The following is a 17885-nucleotide window of genomic DNA, read 5'->3' on the forward strand; positions in this document are numbered from 1 at the left end:
ATAGAGATGGCCACTATAACTTATAACATTTATCCTTTTAAAATTATTTTATGTGTATGGGTGTTTTATCTGCATGTATGTCTGTGCACCAGATGCATGCATGCAGTACTCAAGGAGGCCAGAAGAGGGCATTGGGTCCCCTGGAACTAGAGTTACAGACAGTTGTAAACTGCCATGTGGGTGCTGAGACTTGAACCCAGGTATTCTGGAAGAGCAATCAATGTTCTTAACTACAAGCCATCTCTCCAACCCTTTACATTTATCCTAATATAAATATTCTTTGTGTTTTATAAAGCTATGTGTATATTTACAAGAATAACATTCTCCCATTTTATGTTTTTTCATTCTATCATATTTTCCATGTTAGTAAATATCCTCAATCATATATTTTAAGTATAAAAATATAAATATATAAGACTGGCAATATGGCTAAGCAGGCTGAGGTGCTTGCCACCAAGCCTGACCACCTGTTCAATTCCTCAGACCAACCTTGTGGGGAGAAAGAACTGTTTTTTGCATGTTTTCTTGTGGCCTCCACATGCTCACAGAGACACACAGAGAAATGACATTTTACATAGTATAAATGTATTATTATTTGTATATTGCTATACATGAGTGTATATATACTGTTCTTATATTTCCTCTTTTAAAAATATGTGGGTATCTGCATACTCACTGGCCTGTGAGTCTTCAAAAGTGTTGCTTTCAGATTCCATGTACAAAAATCACCTACTTCCAGCCGGGTGGTGGTGGCGCACGCCTTTAATCCCAGCACTTGGGAGGCAGAGGCAGGCAGATCTCTGAGTTCGAGGCCAGCCTGGTCTACAAGAGCTAGTTCCAGGACAGGCTCTAGAAACTACAGGGAAACCCTGTCTCAAAAAAAAAAAAAAATCACCTACTTCCATGAACTCTACCTTATCTTCTGAAAATAGTTACTTTTCTTAGGTCCGTTTTGTTACTAAGCATCAGTTTGTATTTGTTTCTGTTTTGGGGATACAGAATCCTGCTGTATATCCCATTCTAGCCTCGAACTTTCAGTCTTCCTGGGTAAGCCTGATACAGGCCTGAGCTGGAGGTCCTAGCTCAACCTTTGTTCTTAGTAAAATATATTAATTTTGATACTAATTTATGGTTTCCTTAACTTTCCACACCCTTAAAGGTACTTTGCTTCTAAAATGCTTTCTTGTTCTTATTTTTAAATTTGAATATACAAGAAAACAACATTTGACATTTTCACAACTTCTTAATTACATTTATTTATTTGTATGCATGTGTGTTTGTGCATGTGTGCATACATGTATGTGTGTATGCATGTGGAGGTCAGAGAACAATTTGCAAGAGTTGGTTCTCTCTTTTCTATCCTATGGGTCCCAGGAATCAGTTAAGTCATTATACTTGGTGACAAGTGCTTTTGCCTGCTGAGCCATCCCACCAGCCCATTTTAATTATTTTTAAATGTGTAATTCAGTAATTAGTATAGTGCGTATAACTCAATTTTTACTATTATTTGATCATAACTACTGTATAGTTCCAAAACTAATTTATCATCCCAAATAGAAACTACCCAATAATCAATAATAACATCCTCTGCCCTTACTTCCTACACCTAACTCTTGGTAACCACTCATCTCCTTCCATCTCTGTAGATTTGCCTATATTTATAAGTGAGTTCATATATTTGTCTTTTTCTGGCTGATTATTTTACTTAGCATAATACCATGAAGTTCATCTGTGCTAGTGAATAGTTGAGTGGTGTTTTGACACAGCTCCACCTAGTTAGAACATCACTCACCTGCAGACCTGAAGTCAGTATATCCTGAAATCCATCACTTGGAGCCTGTACTAATTAACTTGGATTTTAAGAACATTTAGGATTTTTAGACTAGAAATGCTTAACTAGTAAAGTCTATGTAAATATTCCAAAACCCAAAAACCTCTAAAATCTGAAACACTTCTGTATTTTAGGCATTTTTGAGAAGGAATGCACAGCCTGTATCATGTTCTGTTTGCCCACTCATTTGCTGATGGACGTTTGGAGAATTCTGTCCAGTGCTATGGTGTAGAATTCTGTCCAGTGCTATTGTGTAGAATTCTGTCCAGTGCTATGGTGTAGAATTCTGTCCAGTGCTATGGTGTAGAATTCTGTCCAGTGCTATGATGTAGAATACTGTCCAGTGCTATGGTGTAGAATTCTGTCCAGTGCTATGGTGTAGAATTCTGTCCAGTGCTATGGTGTAGAATACTGTCCAGTGCTGTGGTGTAGAATACTGTCCAGTGCTGTGGTGTAGAATACTGTCCAGTGCTATGGTGTAGAATACTATCCAGTGCTGTGGTGTAGAATACTGTCCAGTGCTATGAAGTAGAATACTGTCCAGTGCTATGGCATTTTCTGTTACTGGGATGAGATACTGAAGTATGAGAATACTGGATCATGTGGTAAATATGTTTTAATTTTTAAAGACAAATTGATTTTCATGGGCTGTGCTATTTTAACATTCCTCGCAGTGGACAGTTCTGCTTTCTTAGCATTTACCTAGCTAAACAAAAATCCTTATTGCTTTTCTTTCTTTAAAACATACATTTATTATGTCTGTGTGTGAGCACCTGCATGTGTGTCAGTGCACCACATGTCAGGGACCAGCCTCTTGGCAGGGTAGGGGCTTGGTGATCTAGAATACGAAGATGCAGAAACATAATAAAACAGAAACCAGAGAATAGTACTGGAGGGAGTTCCAGTGAATACTGAAATCACCCACGTTTAATTTTCCGTACACTTTTATACCCCAATGCCACAGCGGGGAAGACAAAAGACTTCTCTAGCAGGACACAGAGGACAACTAGGACAGTTGTTTGCTTCAACACTTTGTCATTAGCATTCTGTGGTTTAGGTGGTGAACCCACCCTAGATCAAGTATTCTGAAGGCAGCCACTCCCAAGATCAAATCTCCTATTTCAAAAGAAGGAGCAGAAGTTGCTTGAATTCTCTGACCTTTGATCAGGGTGGAGTAGATCTAGCTGTACTGGCCATCTTAATGTCAAAAGAACCAAGTAACCACATCCTTATTCAGGATGTGTAGTCCTCATCTTCATTAACAATTGAGAGACTTCAAACTCTCTGACCTTCAGACAAGGTGGAAATAGGCTCACATTTTTGGGCTTCTACAACCACATGTGTACCTCAGGAGTCCTGAAGAGGGTGTACGATCCCTTGAAACTGGAGTTACAGACGGTTGTAAGCTGCCTTGTCGGTGCAAAGAACTGAACTCTGGTCCTCTGGAAGAGCAGCCAGTGCTCTTAACCACTGAGTTGTCTCTCCAGTCCCATATTTTGTATTCTGAAGGTACAAAAGGGAAATAAATCTGAATTACCAATCATCCTCAGATAACTGGAATTTTTATAAATATGAAATTAGTTTAGGCAATTTCTGTGTTTACTATATATTTGCTCTTCTAATTTTGGGAACTTGAGTAGGTAAAACAAAGGTATTGATTTTGCTTTCTTTAAGAGTATCATTTAGTAAATTCATTTCAACCTAGGTAAGTTTGCATTTATAGTTTTCTTATACAAAGAAATGTACTTTAAATTTTGTAGGGATAAAATATACGTCTTAGAAGTTGGATGCCATAAAGCCAGCCGTTTAGTTTAAGGCCTGTTGCTGTACAGCTGCTGTCTAAGGGCCGTATCCCTTGTGACCATAACTATTGTTTTCCCTGAAAGTGGAGAACCAAAGGTGATAAGACGTAGTTAGAAACATGAATGAAATATTGTTGTTAGATAATACAATATGTTCCATATTAGCATAAATATATATTTTCCTTAAACTTAACACTTAGCATTATTTTTAAATATAGGAGCAAGCGTTTGATCCCTATGAAACGTTATCACAGGACATTCTTTCGCCAGAGTTTAATGACCTCTTCAGTAAGTTGATGGCCAGACCTGCAGTTGTTCTACATTTTCAGGTAAACTTGAATTCAGTGTTGTTACTATTTTATCATCTTTCTAAAGAAAGTGGAAAAATCTCTCATTAGTCCTTCTAATCCATTTTGTGTGTGTGTGTGTGTGTGTGTGTGTGTGTGTGTGTGTGAACACAACTTCAGTTATTGTTCTTAGGTTCTGTCCACCTTTTTATTTGAGACAACCTCCTACTGGCCTGGAATATGTCAAGTAGTTTAGGTTGATTGTCCAGCAAATCTAAGGATCTGCCTTTCCACCCTCCATCCCCAAGCACTGACACCACCTTCAGTACAGTCTCCCCTCAGCACTGGGACACCCCAGCATGGGGGCTGTAGGCACAGGCCACTCTGCACAGCTTTTTCACACGAGTGCCGGTGGTCTAAGTCCTGCTGCTTCCAAGAACAGCGGCTGTGTTGAATTATTTCATTCAGCTCCTAATGTGCATCATGCTTGCTTAGTTACCATGGGCTCTGGAGGTTCTACATCAGGGAGGTAGAGATGAATCTGGAAAGCTATTTTGGTATCTCTAAGAGAAATATTTGGGGAAATCAATAACTCAGAATAATTTCATATATAACAATACTTATTTATTTTATCAGTTGTACAGTTTAAAGGAAGTTAAAGAGATGGCTCAGCCTCAAGAGTGCTTGCTGCTCTTGGAGAAAACTGGAGTTCACTTACAGGCACCACATCAGGTGACTCAGAACTGCTGGTAACTCCAGCTCCAGGGGATTTGACAGTCCCTCTTCTGGACTCTGGGAACCCCCACACATGTGCACACACACATATGCACACAAACACACACATATGTGCATACACACATGTACACACACATATACACACAGAAAAATCTTTTTTTTTGAGACAAAGTTCTCTGTAGCCCTGGCTGCCCTTGCTCTATAGAACAGGCTGCCCTCAAACTCAGATCCAACTACCTCTGCCTCCCAAGTGCTGGGAATAAAGATGTGGGCCACCACCACCTGGCTAAAGATTTTTTTTTAGATAAATACCTTAAAAAGGGTATAAATATTTCTTAGGTAAAATAAAAATACATAGACTGAGATAGAATTACACCTTTATTCTGTCAACATTTACAACAAAAATTTGCTGGTATTGATGGTGTTTGACTGCTTATTAGTTATGGCCTGTCTGCTAGGTAAATACTCTGCTGCTAAGCTTAGTCCATAGTCTTTTCTGTTCCTGTGTTTGAGACAGGGTATTACTGCATTGCACAGCACAGGCTGGTCTCAGATTTGTGTTCTTTCTGTCTTGATCTCCTGAGAGCCAGGGTTACAGGTGTATACAACCACACCTGGCTCAAATCTAACATTTAAAACTGAATGTACTATCTTCTCCCTGCATATTTAATGTGAATTCTCTTCCTGAACTTATAGTGCACAACTCTCAGAAATATGTCAATATAGAATACAAATTTCATTTAATTCTCAAAAGTTTGCTTCAAAGTGGGATTTTTTTTTTAAAAAAATTGTTGCTCATATAAACAAACAAAAAAAAAACCCTGAAGAACATTGATTGGTTAGCCTGCATCTAAGAACTTGGCATAATAATTACACACACTAAGAACATAGTTTTGGGTTTGTTTTTTGTTTTTTGTTTTTTTAGGAAGCCTGAGCTGTGTTTGTAGCTTGGTGGTAGAGCACTTAACATGACATGGGAAAGCCCCGATTCAATTCCCAGGCCAAACAAAAGAAAGAACCAATAAAAAGGCGGGTGCTGGGATTGAGACTCAGAGGCTTCTTTTCAGGTGGAAGAACAGCAACCTTTATTTTGTCCTGAGCTAAAGCCTTTTATACCTCTACTGCTTCTGTGGAAAACCACCAGCCAGAAAGAACACAAACATCCTTGTCAATTACAGACCACAAGGAAGTTCTGCTGTCGGTCAGGGGGAGTAAGGGCAGCTAGATCACAACAAAAAATCAGGAATTCTTTTCTGTGAGATTAGAACCTATAGACTCTGGGGGTGGGGCGAGGGCACCAGGGGTCACACCCAGTGCCTGTGCACACTAAGAACCTATAGACTCTGGGGGTGGGGCGAGGGCACCAGGGGTCAAACCCAGTGCCTGTGCACATTAAGCAAACATTCTACATCCTAGTCCCTGGGATCTGATTTTGTAAGCTATTTCTCCAGCTATCCATGAAGTAAAAGAGTTGGATAAGATCATTTTTAGACAAAAGTCACTTGTATTATATTAACTTTAAAGTACCATTCAGTGAAGTAATGCATCATTAAAAAGAAAACAAAATCCATCTATCTTTAGAAACTGTACAGTGAAAAGTCAGGTTTGGTGATTAAAATGCCTGTTTTCTCAGCACATAGGAGGCTGAGGCAGGAGGATTGATAAAAGTTTTTGACCAATGTGGGCTACATAATGAGGCCTTGTCTTTAAAACAGCAGAAAACAAAAAGCAACTGAGAACTACAGTGTAATTTAAGAAAGTGACCTCAGGGCTGGGGATGTAGCTCAGTGGCAGAACAGTTACATCAGGTGCAGGCCCTGGATTCAATTAGCACACACACACAAAAGAACTTTTAAAAAAGAGCTTTGGAGTTAGAACTTATGTTTTGGGTCAACTAATAATTGTGTTACCTATCTCTGATGGTCAGTTTGCTGATCTTTACAGGGGAGATAAAAATAATGTGCACAGCCGGGCTTGGTGGCACATACCTTTAGTCCCAGCAGAGAAAGAGAGATCTCAGTGAGTTCAAGGCCAGGCTAGTCTATAGAGTGAGTTTCAGGATAGCCAGAACTATATAGAAAGACCCTGTATCAAAGAAAAAAAAGGTACACACCTTCTGATTATGAAGCAAACTAAGAGATGTGAAATGGCTCGGTGGGTAAAGGCTCTTGCTGCAATCCTGGCAACCCGAGTATAATCCCCTGGACCCACGGGGTGGAAAGAGAGAGCTCTCTCCCTCACGTTGTCCTTTCACCTCGACATGCATGCTATGGCAAGTGCAGCATACACATAAACATAATGGATGAGAATCTATGTAGAGCACTATAGTGTTTAGCACATTACACATTCAGCAAGTGTTAGCTTATGTTACTATTAGTCAGATCCTCCTACTGAGCATTAGCAGTCCAGAGTTTTAGGATGCACTTAAGTAGTCACTGCACTGCAAATTAATAAACTAGACGGTCTTTGTAGACTAGCTTTAAAGTGGTGCATTGGTTCTAGCAAGAACTTCTAAGCTGACTAATTCAGATCAGTAAGTAGCTTGATGCTGTGCTAGTCTGTCATGCAACTGTAACAGAAAATATCAACTGGGCAGCTAAACAGATGGAGCTGGGCTTCCAGACTCACGATGTTGGCGGATTCATGGTCTGATGAGGGTTTCTCCTTTGTTTGTGGGGAGGCCCATCTCACTAGCTGTGTTTCAGATGGTGGAAGGGGCCAGCACACTGCTTAGGCCTTATCAGGTTATCAGCCCCCTTCTTGAAGGTGTGTCCCTACATCCTAACTGCAAACCTAGTGCATGGGTTAGGTTTCTGCCTGAGGCTCTGGAGTGCAGGAACACCCAGACCACCCAGCAAATGCTAGAACTTACTCTCCTCAGGCTCCCTGACAACACTCTTGATACAGCTGTCCATTTTGTAAGCAGAACTAGCTTTGCCAGTTGACTTAGACACCAAATATTCTTCACAAATAAGCTAAACCTGAAATTTATTTATTCACTGGGGAATTTTTAAAAAAACATTTGTAGTGTACAACTTCCTTAAAAACATTCTTTGTAACTATTTGAGCTTACTTCCTTTTCCTAGTGAATGGCTGTTGTTTCTTTTTAAAGATAGGTTCTAGATCTGTAGCCCAGAATGCGTGTACTGTGCAGCCATTCTTCCTTGGCCTCTCACCGCGACTAGCCTGTCTTAGAGTTTAAATATCTAGGAAGTGATGGTGTGCGCCTTTAATCCCAACACTTGGGAGGCAGAGGCAGGCCTCTCTGAGTTTAAGGCCAGCCTGGGCTGCAGAATGAATTCCAAGACAGGCAGGGCTACACCATGAAACTCTGTCTTTAAAGAAAAGAAAAAAGAAGAGTTTAAATAAATTTAAAATTTTTCTTTATGGTATGTGGGAAACCTGGATCTTGAGGAAAAGCTGTAGACAACATTACAAAGTCCCTTCACCATCTAACATGAAGAAATGTGTGTACTTATCAGTAATGTGCTGGGGGATAGGCTGTCTCCCTTAGGCACAGCTGCTGTGTCCCTGGTCTCAGAGCTACGCTGTGTCTTTTTACTTTCAGTCCATTGCTGATGGCTTTAAGGAGGCTGTTCGTTACGTCCTGCCACGTCTTATGCTGGTGCCAGTGTATCATTGTTGGCATTACTTCGAGTTATTAAAGGTAAGACAAAAGCTTCCTCTAACAAAGTCATTAGATTTATAAATCCTAAAACCAAAATTTCTATCTGATTATATTAATCCTAATATTTTTTTCTCATAAAAATGTAGTATCCTAGGGCTAGGGATGGAATTCAGTGGTAGAATCCTTGCCCATCATGTGAAGCCCTGGGCTGATCCCTAACCAGCCAGCAATCACAAGAACCCAGAAGGATACATGCTAACATTTCCAACTTCTGTCCCAAGGTCTTGGAAAAAACCATGGATTTACTCCTCGTCACACTTTCTTCATGTGTAGACAGATAAAAGAAGTCTATTCTTGTGTCAGTTTGTAACATGGACTCTCAAAATATCAGCCTTAATGGAAGAGTGTTTGCTTTTTAAAACTAATTTTTGGAGATACACTCACTGTACCAATCTTTGAAAAAAACTTAGTTTTAATTTTAGAATTATTACAGAATATCTTTTATTATATGACTATTTCTTATATTTAAACAATGTACCTTGATTAAATTCATACATCCTCCTCCTCCCATCCCCCCAGGCACTCCCAGCACTTCCCTCTCCCCTTTTCATGTCCTCTCTTTTGTTTTGAGCACACAGAGTACAGTTATTTCTGCCTGTTGGAATGCTGACCTATCTTATAGAAGCGATAACTTTATCTATAACATTGTTCAAAGTTTTCATCTAGTTTTAACTTATTTTTATTTTTATTTTCTCTGTATAAGTGGGGTTTTTGCATGTATGTATATATGCCACATGTGTGTTTAGTGCCTGGGAGACTAGAAGAGGGCATAAGATCCCTGGGACTGGAGTTCCAGATGGTCATGTGGGAACTGGCTAGGAACTGAACCTAGGTCTTCTACAAGCAAATGCTCTTAATGTCTGAGCCATCTCTCTAGCCTGAGAAAATCACTTTGAAGTCCTCATGGAGATGATGTTCTTCATCTCTTAGTATATATACCAAGCACGCACAATTGTGTATGTGCATGCATCAGAAAGAGATGGAGGGAGAGGATAAATGAAAGCATGAGCAAATTGGTTTTCTTTTTGTTATAGACAAGATTTCATGTAGCCCAGCCTGGCCTTGAACTCATTGTGTAGCTGAGGATATCCTTGAAGTCCTGATCTTTCTGCCTTAACCACCAAAGGGCTGAGATTCCCAGCATGTTCTGTCTATATACATAGCATAAATAACTCTCTGTTTTAATTTTCTGACTAGCCCCTAATTTTGGTCACATTGGCTAAGGGGACTTTAGTGATGAAGTGACTTTCAGGTGAGCCGAGCTGTCACAATCCAAGTCATCTTGTCTTAGGTGCACAGTGGTAATGAAGGCAGCCCTGCGGTCATCCAGCCAGGCTGGAGAGGAGGGCGTTAAAATGTCAGCAGCCATGGAGGACAGCTGTGAAGTAATGATAGGACTGCTGAAGTTTCACCTCTTGGTTTGGTGGGTTTTTTTTTGTTTGTTTTGTTTTTGTTTTTTGAGACAAGGTTTCTCTGTGTAACAGCCCTGGCTGTCCTGGAACTCGCTGTGTAGACCATGCTGGCCTTGGGCTCAGAGAGATCCACCTGCCTCTGCTTCCCAAGTACTTTATGTATCAATTAGTCTCCAAGGATGAAACTAATGTCATCTATTTGTGCACAAAAAATGATGAAATCACTTAGTGGATAATGAGATACCATAAAAATGTATTCTTGATGTACATGTTCACTAGAAATTATCAAGTAAATTCTTGGATAGATGTCTAAAAGACACTGTAGAGTTAGTCTAACTATTATCCCGGTATTATTAACTGTGGGGTCAATGGACAAACTAAACAAGCAATTGCCCCAATAGTAGAGGATCCTAAAGGCAGGCATAGAGCAATCAAGCAGAAAGCTGATTCACTTGAAGAGCAATAAAGAAAAATTAGGAAAGAAAATTTTATTGAGTAAGTTACGTTGGGATATATTTGCAAAAGGAAAACAGTGGAAATAGGCAGAAATGCTTACGTGCTGTCTGGAGTTGGGGGAATCGGTAGCACCAAGGGAGAGAATGAGAATTGCCAGCCAAGCTCCATCTTTCTCTCTGCTGTCTGAGGCCCTGACATGAGCAGAAAGCTCTTCATGGTGAGGGCTCTAAAGCTTCAGGAATGACAACATGCAGGAACCACTGTCTATTGATGAAGCTACCAGCTCAGGGTCTTTAGTTTTAATTAACCCACAACAGCAGTCAGAACAAATAGGAACATGGAATGGAAAGTCAGTCACCAAAAGGGGATGCTTCAAACCACAAAAGGTCTAAATGACTCACAAAAAAAGGTTCTTCAAAGGCCAGTAACTGTACTTTCAAGTTCATTAGTAATCAGGAAACGCAAAAAACCTACAATCATAATCTGTGCATCAGATGACCTATTTGAAAGCCTGAAAACAAGCAGAAAAGGCAAAATGAGATAATATATATTCTGGTAGTAGTGTAAACTATACAGCCAGCTTTGGAAAGTAGTGTGGCATCACTAAATTTGAAGATGTGTACACTAAGACAGTTTACCTATGAGTACATACTTGGTGGTTCTCAACCTATGGGTCTCACCCCCTTGGGGTCACATATCAGATATTTACACTATGATTCATAACAGTAGAAAAATTATGAGGTACAATGGAATGTACAATTTTATGGTTGGGGTCACCTCAGCATGTGAAACTGTATTAAGGTGTTGCACAGTTGGGAAGGTTGAGAACAGTGCATGCAGACACATACCGAGAGCTGTGTGAAGGGGAAGGTGTGCCATTAACCTGACAACCGGAGTTTGGTCCCAGGACCCAATGGAGACGGAAAGAGCTGACTCCTACAAGTTGCCTTTGCCCTCCACACGTATGTGGCACTCCCACATCCATATGTGCACACAGAATAAGTAAACATCTGTCATCTGTGATTTCAGGCAGCAAAACACTGCCAACCAGGAAAGGATAAACTGCAGAATATTAGTAACAGCAGAGGAAACCCTGTGGCACACTGTCAGTGACGCCTAGGAACACAGCCGTGAGAGATGATAGGATTACTGTACATACCAGCTCTAAATCCAGTTTCCAGTAGACACTCATCTTTGGTTACTGTGGATTTTCCTAAGGATTATATAGACTGACTATTTTCCATGTTATCGTTAGTCATTTCTGCACCTTCTTTAGAAAAAAAATGTCTATTTACATCCTTTGTTCATTTTTTAGTCAGGTTGTTTTTGTGGTAAGAGTTCTGTATATATTACCAACCCCCAAACAGATCTGTTTTCAAACATTTTCTATCAGTGTGTGTGTGACATTTTTATGATATTATTTTAACTCAGCTCTATTTCCTGATAAGCTCCACTGCATTTTAAGCTTGCTTCTCAAGAACCCTAAGGACGCAGGGGAGATTGTCGATTCAAGAGTGTTGCATGCTTTTAGGGGCAGGAAGCAGTCTGAGAGAAGCATCTGTTTCATGATATACCCAGACTAGTGAACATAATAGAAATATTATCTTCAATTTATTTTCAAAATTAGGTTTATGATAAAGCCGAGGTGGAAAACTACATAATGATAAATTACAGCATGCCATCTGTGGTTCTCTATCTTCAACACGTTGGGGGCATTACCAAACCACTTGTTTTGCAGAGATAAATTTTAGTGTAGTGTGGAGCTGCAGGCGGCTTCCCACCGCCCAGCTCCCAGCCACAAATTGTATTCTTTTTTTTTTTTTTTTTTTTTTTTTGCTTTTTCGAGACAGGGTTTCCCTGTAGTTTCTAGAGCCTGTCCTGGAGCTAGCTCTTGTAGACCAGGCTGGCCTCGAACTCAGAGATCCGCCTGCCTCTGCCTCCCGAGTGCTGGGATTAAAGGCGTGCGCCACCACCGCCCGGCGAAATTGTATTCTTTTAAACACTGCCTGGCCCATTATTTTCAGCCTCTTATTCACATAATGACTAACCCATATCTAATAATATATGTAACACCATGAGCGGTGTCTTACCGGGAAGTTTCTAGCGTATGTCCATCTTGGGCTGGAGCTTCATCGCATCTCTCTCCCTGAGGAGAGGCATGGTGGTCTATCTCACTTAGGAGAGGCGTGGCATCTGACTGAGCCATCTACCTCACTTCCTTCTTCCTGTTCTGTCTACTCCACCCACCTAAGGGCTGGCCAAGGCAGTTTCTTTATTAAAGCAGAAGACCTTCCCATATCATTTCTCCTTTTTCTGTTTAAACAAAAAAGGCTTTAACTTTAACAGCAGAATTACATATAACAAAACAGTTATCAAGTAAGAATTACAGTTACAATATTTATATCTATTTTATCTTTTATCATAACAAAGGAAAACAACTATAACTATCTATTCTTCAACTCTATCAAAGACTCCAGACGGATATAATATTACCTAGGTGAATAAGAAGTAAGCTACTTCCAAAACTCTAGAAATCACAGAGACATCTTGCTACCTGGACAGTCACCCAAAGTTCTTTTGTGCTGTTGGGGCATCCATCTTCGGCCTTCAGGCCCAAAGTACCCAGCAGACTTTTCCATGAAGCAGGAAATTTCAAAGGCAGTTCAGTCACTATCTGCTGTGTCCTGTAGAATGTCTCACAGACTCTTTCTTGAATCAGGAACCCCGAAAGATCATCTCATCTCCAGGCAAGTTCAGCGGTCCTCTCTTTGAGGGTTCTCTGTGTCCAGTTTATGTAATAGTCCAGGCAAGAGCAGTTTCTTGCCCAAATGGCTATCAAACTCCATAAGGAGCCTCTTCAATGCCCATCTTCCTCTTGAAGTAGATTGGTGCTGCCAGGAGCAGACATGTCTCATTGTCATGAAAAATCTAAGTTATTAAAACATTTAAAATGCAATATTCTGTAGTCTTTGGAAGATATGAAGAATGCCTATTTAACTTAAATATATCTATATATATCTAGAAAATCTAACTAACATGACTATAAGCTTTACTATTATCAATGACTATCCATTAACAACCTATATTTCTTAATTATACATTACATTTTTTAAATGAACTACACAATCACAATACCTTAATCAGTATCAAAAATACATATACATATAACAAAATTGACCTTAAATCTCTATCAATAAAGCAAAATCTATACCAATGCAAATTATTCATATCTATATCATATCCCCCTTTAAATGTAAAAGAACATTTATAAACAATATTTGGGAACATGGGCGCAGTTATTTCTCTCCAAACTGCTTCCTGCTGAATGGGGGCGCTGTTAATCAGATCTTTCATGGTGTAACCTGTGTGCCAGGTTCATCTCAGTCATCAGCTGAGCGAAGTAATTTTTTGAGGGTGTTCATAGCAACCTTTCAGGAGGGCGTGGTCTATCATACCATATTGGGATAGAAGCAATCCACAGTGTCTCATTTTCTGTAAAAACAAAAGAAGAATCTCTTTTCCAAAGTATTATATCCTTAGATCCAAATTCTGAAGTCAAGGTATTTTCAAAATATCTATCTTGGATTAGTTCAGCAGCATTTATAAACAAATATCTTTTAGCATCTGTTGCTTCTTCCTCAGCATTCAGACAATTCAAAGAGAGCATAATAGCATACAATATCAAGATTCTCTGTATATTTTCCATCTTTGTGCGGCTTTATTTTAACCTCTACTTCTTTTATTTTTACTTTTACTTTTTGAGACAGGTTCTCTGTATATCTTTGTCCTGGAATAACTCTGTAAAACAGGCTGTCCTTGAACTCAGAGGTCTACTTGCCTCAACCTCCCCAGTGCTGGGATTAAAGGTGTATGCTACAACACCTTGAACTCACAGAGATCTCTGCCCGTCTCTGCCTCCCGGACATTGGGATTAAAGGTGTGTGCTACCACACCTTGAAGTCACAGAGGTCAATCTACCTCTGCCTCCCAAGTGTTGGGATTAAAGGTGTGTACCACTACAACAAACTACTTCCTTTTTTTATTTTTATTTTTATATTTTTTACTTTTAAAAACTTTAACCTTTAGCCTGCATATATTTTTAACACATTGTAAACCATTTAGACGTTTTCTTCAACTTTGAGTCTTTCTTTTACTGTATATCTCTCTTTTTCTTTTTCTGACCATATGAACCTTTAAATTACTGAGCAATATGGGTAGGATTCAAGCCGCAGCTTTGCCAGCTAGATCCATCCCATTCCTTAGGTTTCCAGCCTCATGACAGAGGTACTTGCTAGAGCCATTTTTATTACCACAACTTTGTGGTGTTTCAAGGTCCCTGCCAGCAAGCAAGCTGCAACAGTGTTAAACAACAATCAGAAGCTCCATAGTCAGGACCGCCTGCTTGAAAGAGTCAGAGCGTTTACCCTGGCAGGATGACCCAGAAAGCCAGCATTTTAAAACAGCACAACTTTTTTCCTGCTACAGCTGAAAACTGAAAAGCTTTTCATCAACACCATTTAAGTGTTTTGTGGCAGGACCTCTTAATGAGCTGCAGGGTTTTGCAGCTGAAGCTGAGTCAGGAAGCCTCTCTTAGATGAGAGCGCTTGCTCAGACCCGAGAAATTGCTGTTATCAAGAAAACATGCTTTACTCTAGTCTTTCCCAAGCTTTCTCAGGCTTTCTGTGGATTCAGTTATCCACGTCTGTAGTGTGGAGCTGCGGGCGGCTTCCCACCGCCCGGCTCCCAGCCACCGGCTAGCTTTACCCGAAATAACAATACACAAATTGTATTCTTTCAAACACTGCCTGGCCCATTATTTTCAGCCTCTTATTCACATCTTGACTAACCCATATCTAATAATATATGTAACACCATGAGCGGTGTCTTACCGGGAAGTTTCTAGTGTACGTCCATCTTGGGCTGGAGCTTCATCGCATCTCTCTCCCTGAGGAGAGGCATGGCAGTCTGTCTAACTCAGGAGAGGAGTGGCATCTGACTGAGCCATCTACCTCACTTCCTTCTTCCTGTTCTGTCTACTCCACCCACCTAAGGGCTGGCCAAGGCAGTTTCTTTATTAAAGCAGAAGACCCTCCCATATCATTTTAGGGTTTTTAACTTTTATTTTTTGAATATAGGTGCTTTTGCCTGTGTCTATGTCTGTGTACCATGAGTTTGCCTTGTGCCCACAGGTACCATAAGAAGCTGTTGGATCCCCTGGGGCTGAGTTACAGACAGTTGTGACCTGCCACATGTGGGTGCTGGGAATTGAGCCTGAGGCCTATGGAAGAGCAGTTAGTGCTCTCAATGGCTGAGCCATCTCTCCAGCCCCAATTTTAGGTACTTTTAGTAGTTTTTTTAAGACTATGTTTTAGATTTTTTTCTTAAGATATACTTCAGTCTTTATGCAAAAGTTCACTTCTCAATTTATAAACAACTTTATAATTACTATAGTCAAATAAAAATTTATGTATGCCCTTTTTTTAAAAAAAAATTTGGGTTTTCAAGACAGGGTTTCTCTTTGTATCCCTGACTGTCCTGAAACTCAGTCTGTAGAACATTCTGTCCTCAAACTCAGACATCTGCCTGCCTCTGCCTCCCAAGTGCTGGGGTTCAGGTGTGCACCAGAACGCTGGCATATATGTCCTTTATTATAGGTGATACTTAGTTATGTTTCTGTGTGATAAGACACTGATCAAAAACACCTTGGGAAGGAAGGGGTTTGTTTTATTCTGCATTTCCAAGTAGCAGTTCCACAACTAAGGGAATCAGGCAGGTACTTAAGGCAGAAACTGAAGTAGAGGCCATGGAGGAACACTGCTTACTCGATTATCCCCGTGGCTTGCTCAGTCTGCTTTCTTATAGCACCCAGGATTACCTGCTCAGACACGCACCACACACAGTGAGATGGTCTGGGCCCTGCCATGTCAGTCATTAATCAAGAAAATGTCCCGCAGACTTGCCTACAGGTCCAATCTGAAGGAGGCATCTTCTCAGTTTAAGTTCCCTCTTCCCAGATAACTCATTTCAGATACGATATTTTTGATTGTTTGTTGGGTTTTTTTGAAACAGAGTGTGTGTGTGTGTGTGTGTGTGTGTGTGTGTGTGTGTGTGTGTGTGTGTGTGTAGCCCTGTAGACCAGACTTGCCTTGAACTCAGAGATTCTCCTGAGTGCTGGAATTAAAGGTGTGTACTATCACTGCCTGACTCCTTTCAGATATGATTTATTCAAAGTCAAATAACAGTCTTTTAGTCCTTGAACATTTCCTTGAAATTTATCAGCAGAATAAAAATTCTCTTCAAGAGGTCTATAAAGTTTAATATTAAGATACATTATTAATAACTTAGTGAGAGTCATTAAGAAAGGTTAGCCAGTATTGAGTTTCTTTAGGAAATAATTTTTACCTTTCACCCTAGAACCCAGATGAACTCCTTCCACTTGGATTCAGTAGTTACCATGGCGTGCAGCCTTTGCTGAGCTGCAGCTGTGCAGGTGTCTGCATTTGTGGGACGAGGAGCAGAGCTGGAGATCAGAGACTGGCCCTTGCTAGGCGAATGCTCGATCCTGAGCTGTATCCCAGTCACTCACTGTGTGTGTTCAGTGAAAGGAGTTTTGTTTGTTTTTTAACTGATCACCAAATTTAGGCACAGAGCAGTGTTTTGCACAGCTCAGTCTGCTCTCATTGTAGAGAGGCAGAGGGCACTTGAGGTGAGAGCTCCTGGTTTTAGCTTTGCTGCTCATATAGACAAATGACCTAACTTTTCTGCACATACCTTGTCTGACCTATGTACATATGTTATGATACTTCATATCTCGTTGAGTTGTAATAAAGACTAAATAAACAAAGGTCATGCACAGAGAACTAAAAAGTATTCAGTTATTTGTGTATAAACACAAAAGATTTGAGTATTACACACACACAATCCTGATTACTTTTGACAACTGCCTGTTGGGTACTAACCATATTATACTAAAAATGGACAAAAAGGTGTATCTCTATTGTTTAAGGGCTTTATTATAATTTAATAAAGAATTTGGGTATCAAAGAAGTAATTAGAATAAATGTTTAATAATCCATTCATATGTTGATAAGCATAAAGAATATAATACATATATATTTACACAATGAATTTTTACTCAGCTATGAATAAAAATTAAATCATGACATTTGCAGGAAAATAGAATTGGAAATTAATTATTATCTCAAGTGAAATAGCCCAGACTTGTACCATGTTCTCTCTCACATGTCAGTGTTGGATTTTAATTTTTATATATGTAGGAACAAGGCATGGGTGTAAGTCATAAAAGTGGCTCCTGAAAAGGGAAGAAGGTCTTAACGTAGGGAGAACAGAAGGAGAAATAGATGGCAAAGAATGCATGTGGCATGAAAGCAGAAGGCAGCGACTTGACTAGGAAGGAGACTGGCAGGAGGGAAGCACAGGCACAGGGGGGCAGTGAGCGAAGAGGAAGAGCAAGAGCAAAGTGTGTGTGAAAATGCCATACTGGAACTTAGCACTTTGATTCTACTTTAAAACTAAGAACAAACTTTCCAAAATGCAGTAGGCATGTAGGATAACTGGTATAGAAGTAACCAGCTTTGCCTGGGAAGTCAGAAAAATTCTTAGAGGGTTGGCTGTATAGGAGCTTATCTATCTGGTCTGTTATTACATGGAAGA

The 17885-nt window shown here is 40.0% G+C and overlaps 1 protein-coding gene across 4 annotated transcripts in view; it reads left to right on the forward strand.

Annotated features, from left to right (window-relative positions):
- The window catches only part of Sos2 (SOS Ras/Rho guanine nucleotide exchange factor 2), a 102898-nt gene that overhangs the window by 47209 nt on the left and 37804 nt on the right, over window positions 1-17885 (forward strand). For all 4 annotated transcript variants that reach the window (XM_038335753.1, XM_038335755.1, XM_038335754.1 and 1 more), the window contains 2 exons: window positions 3852-3962; window positions 8224-8322. In XM_038335753.1, the coding sequence (XP_038191681.1) occupies window positions 3852-3962; window positions 8224-8322 (210 nt within the window). The remainder of the gene's footprint in view (window positions 1-3851; window positions 3963-8223; window positions 8323-17885) is intronic.

This window comes from Arvicola amphibius, chromosome 7, assembly GCF_903992535.2.
Source record: "Arvicola amphibius chromosome 7, mArvAmp1.2, whole genome shotgun sequence".
NCBI classification, from domain to species: Eukaryota; Metazoa; Chordata; class Mammalia; order Rodentia; family Cricetidae; genus Arvicola; species Arvicola amphibius.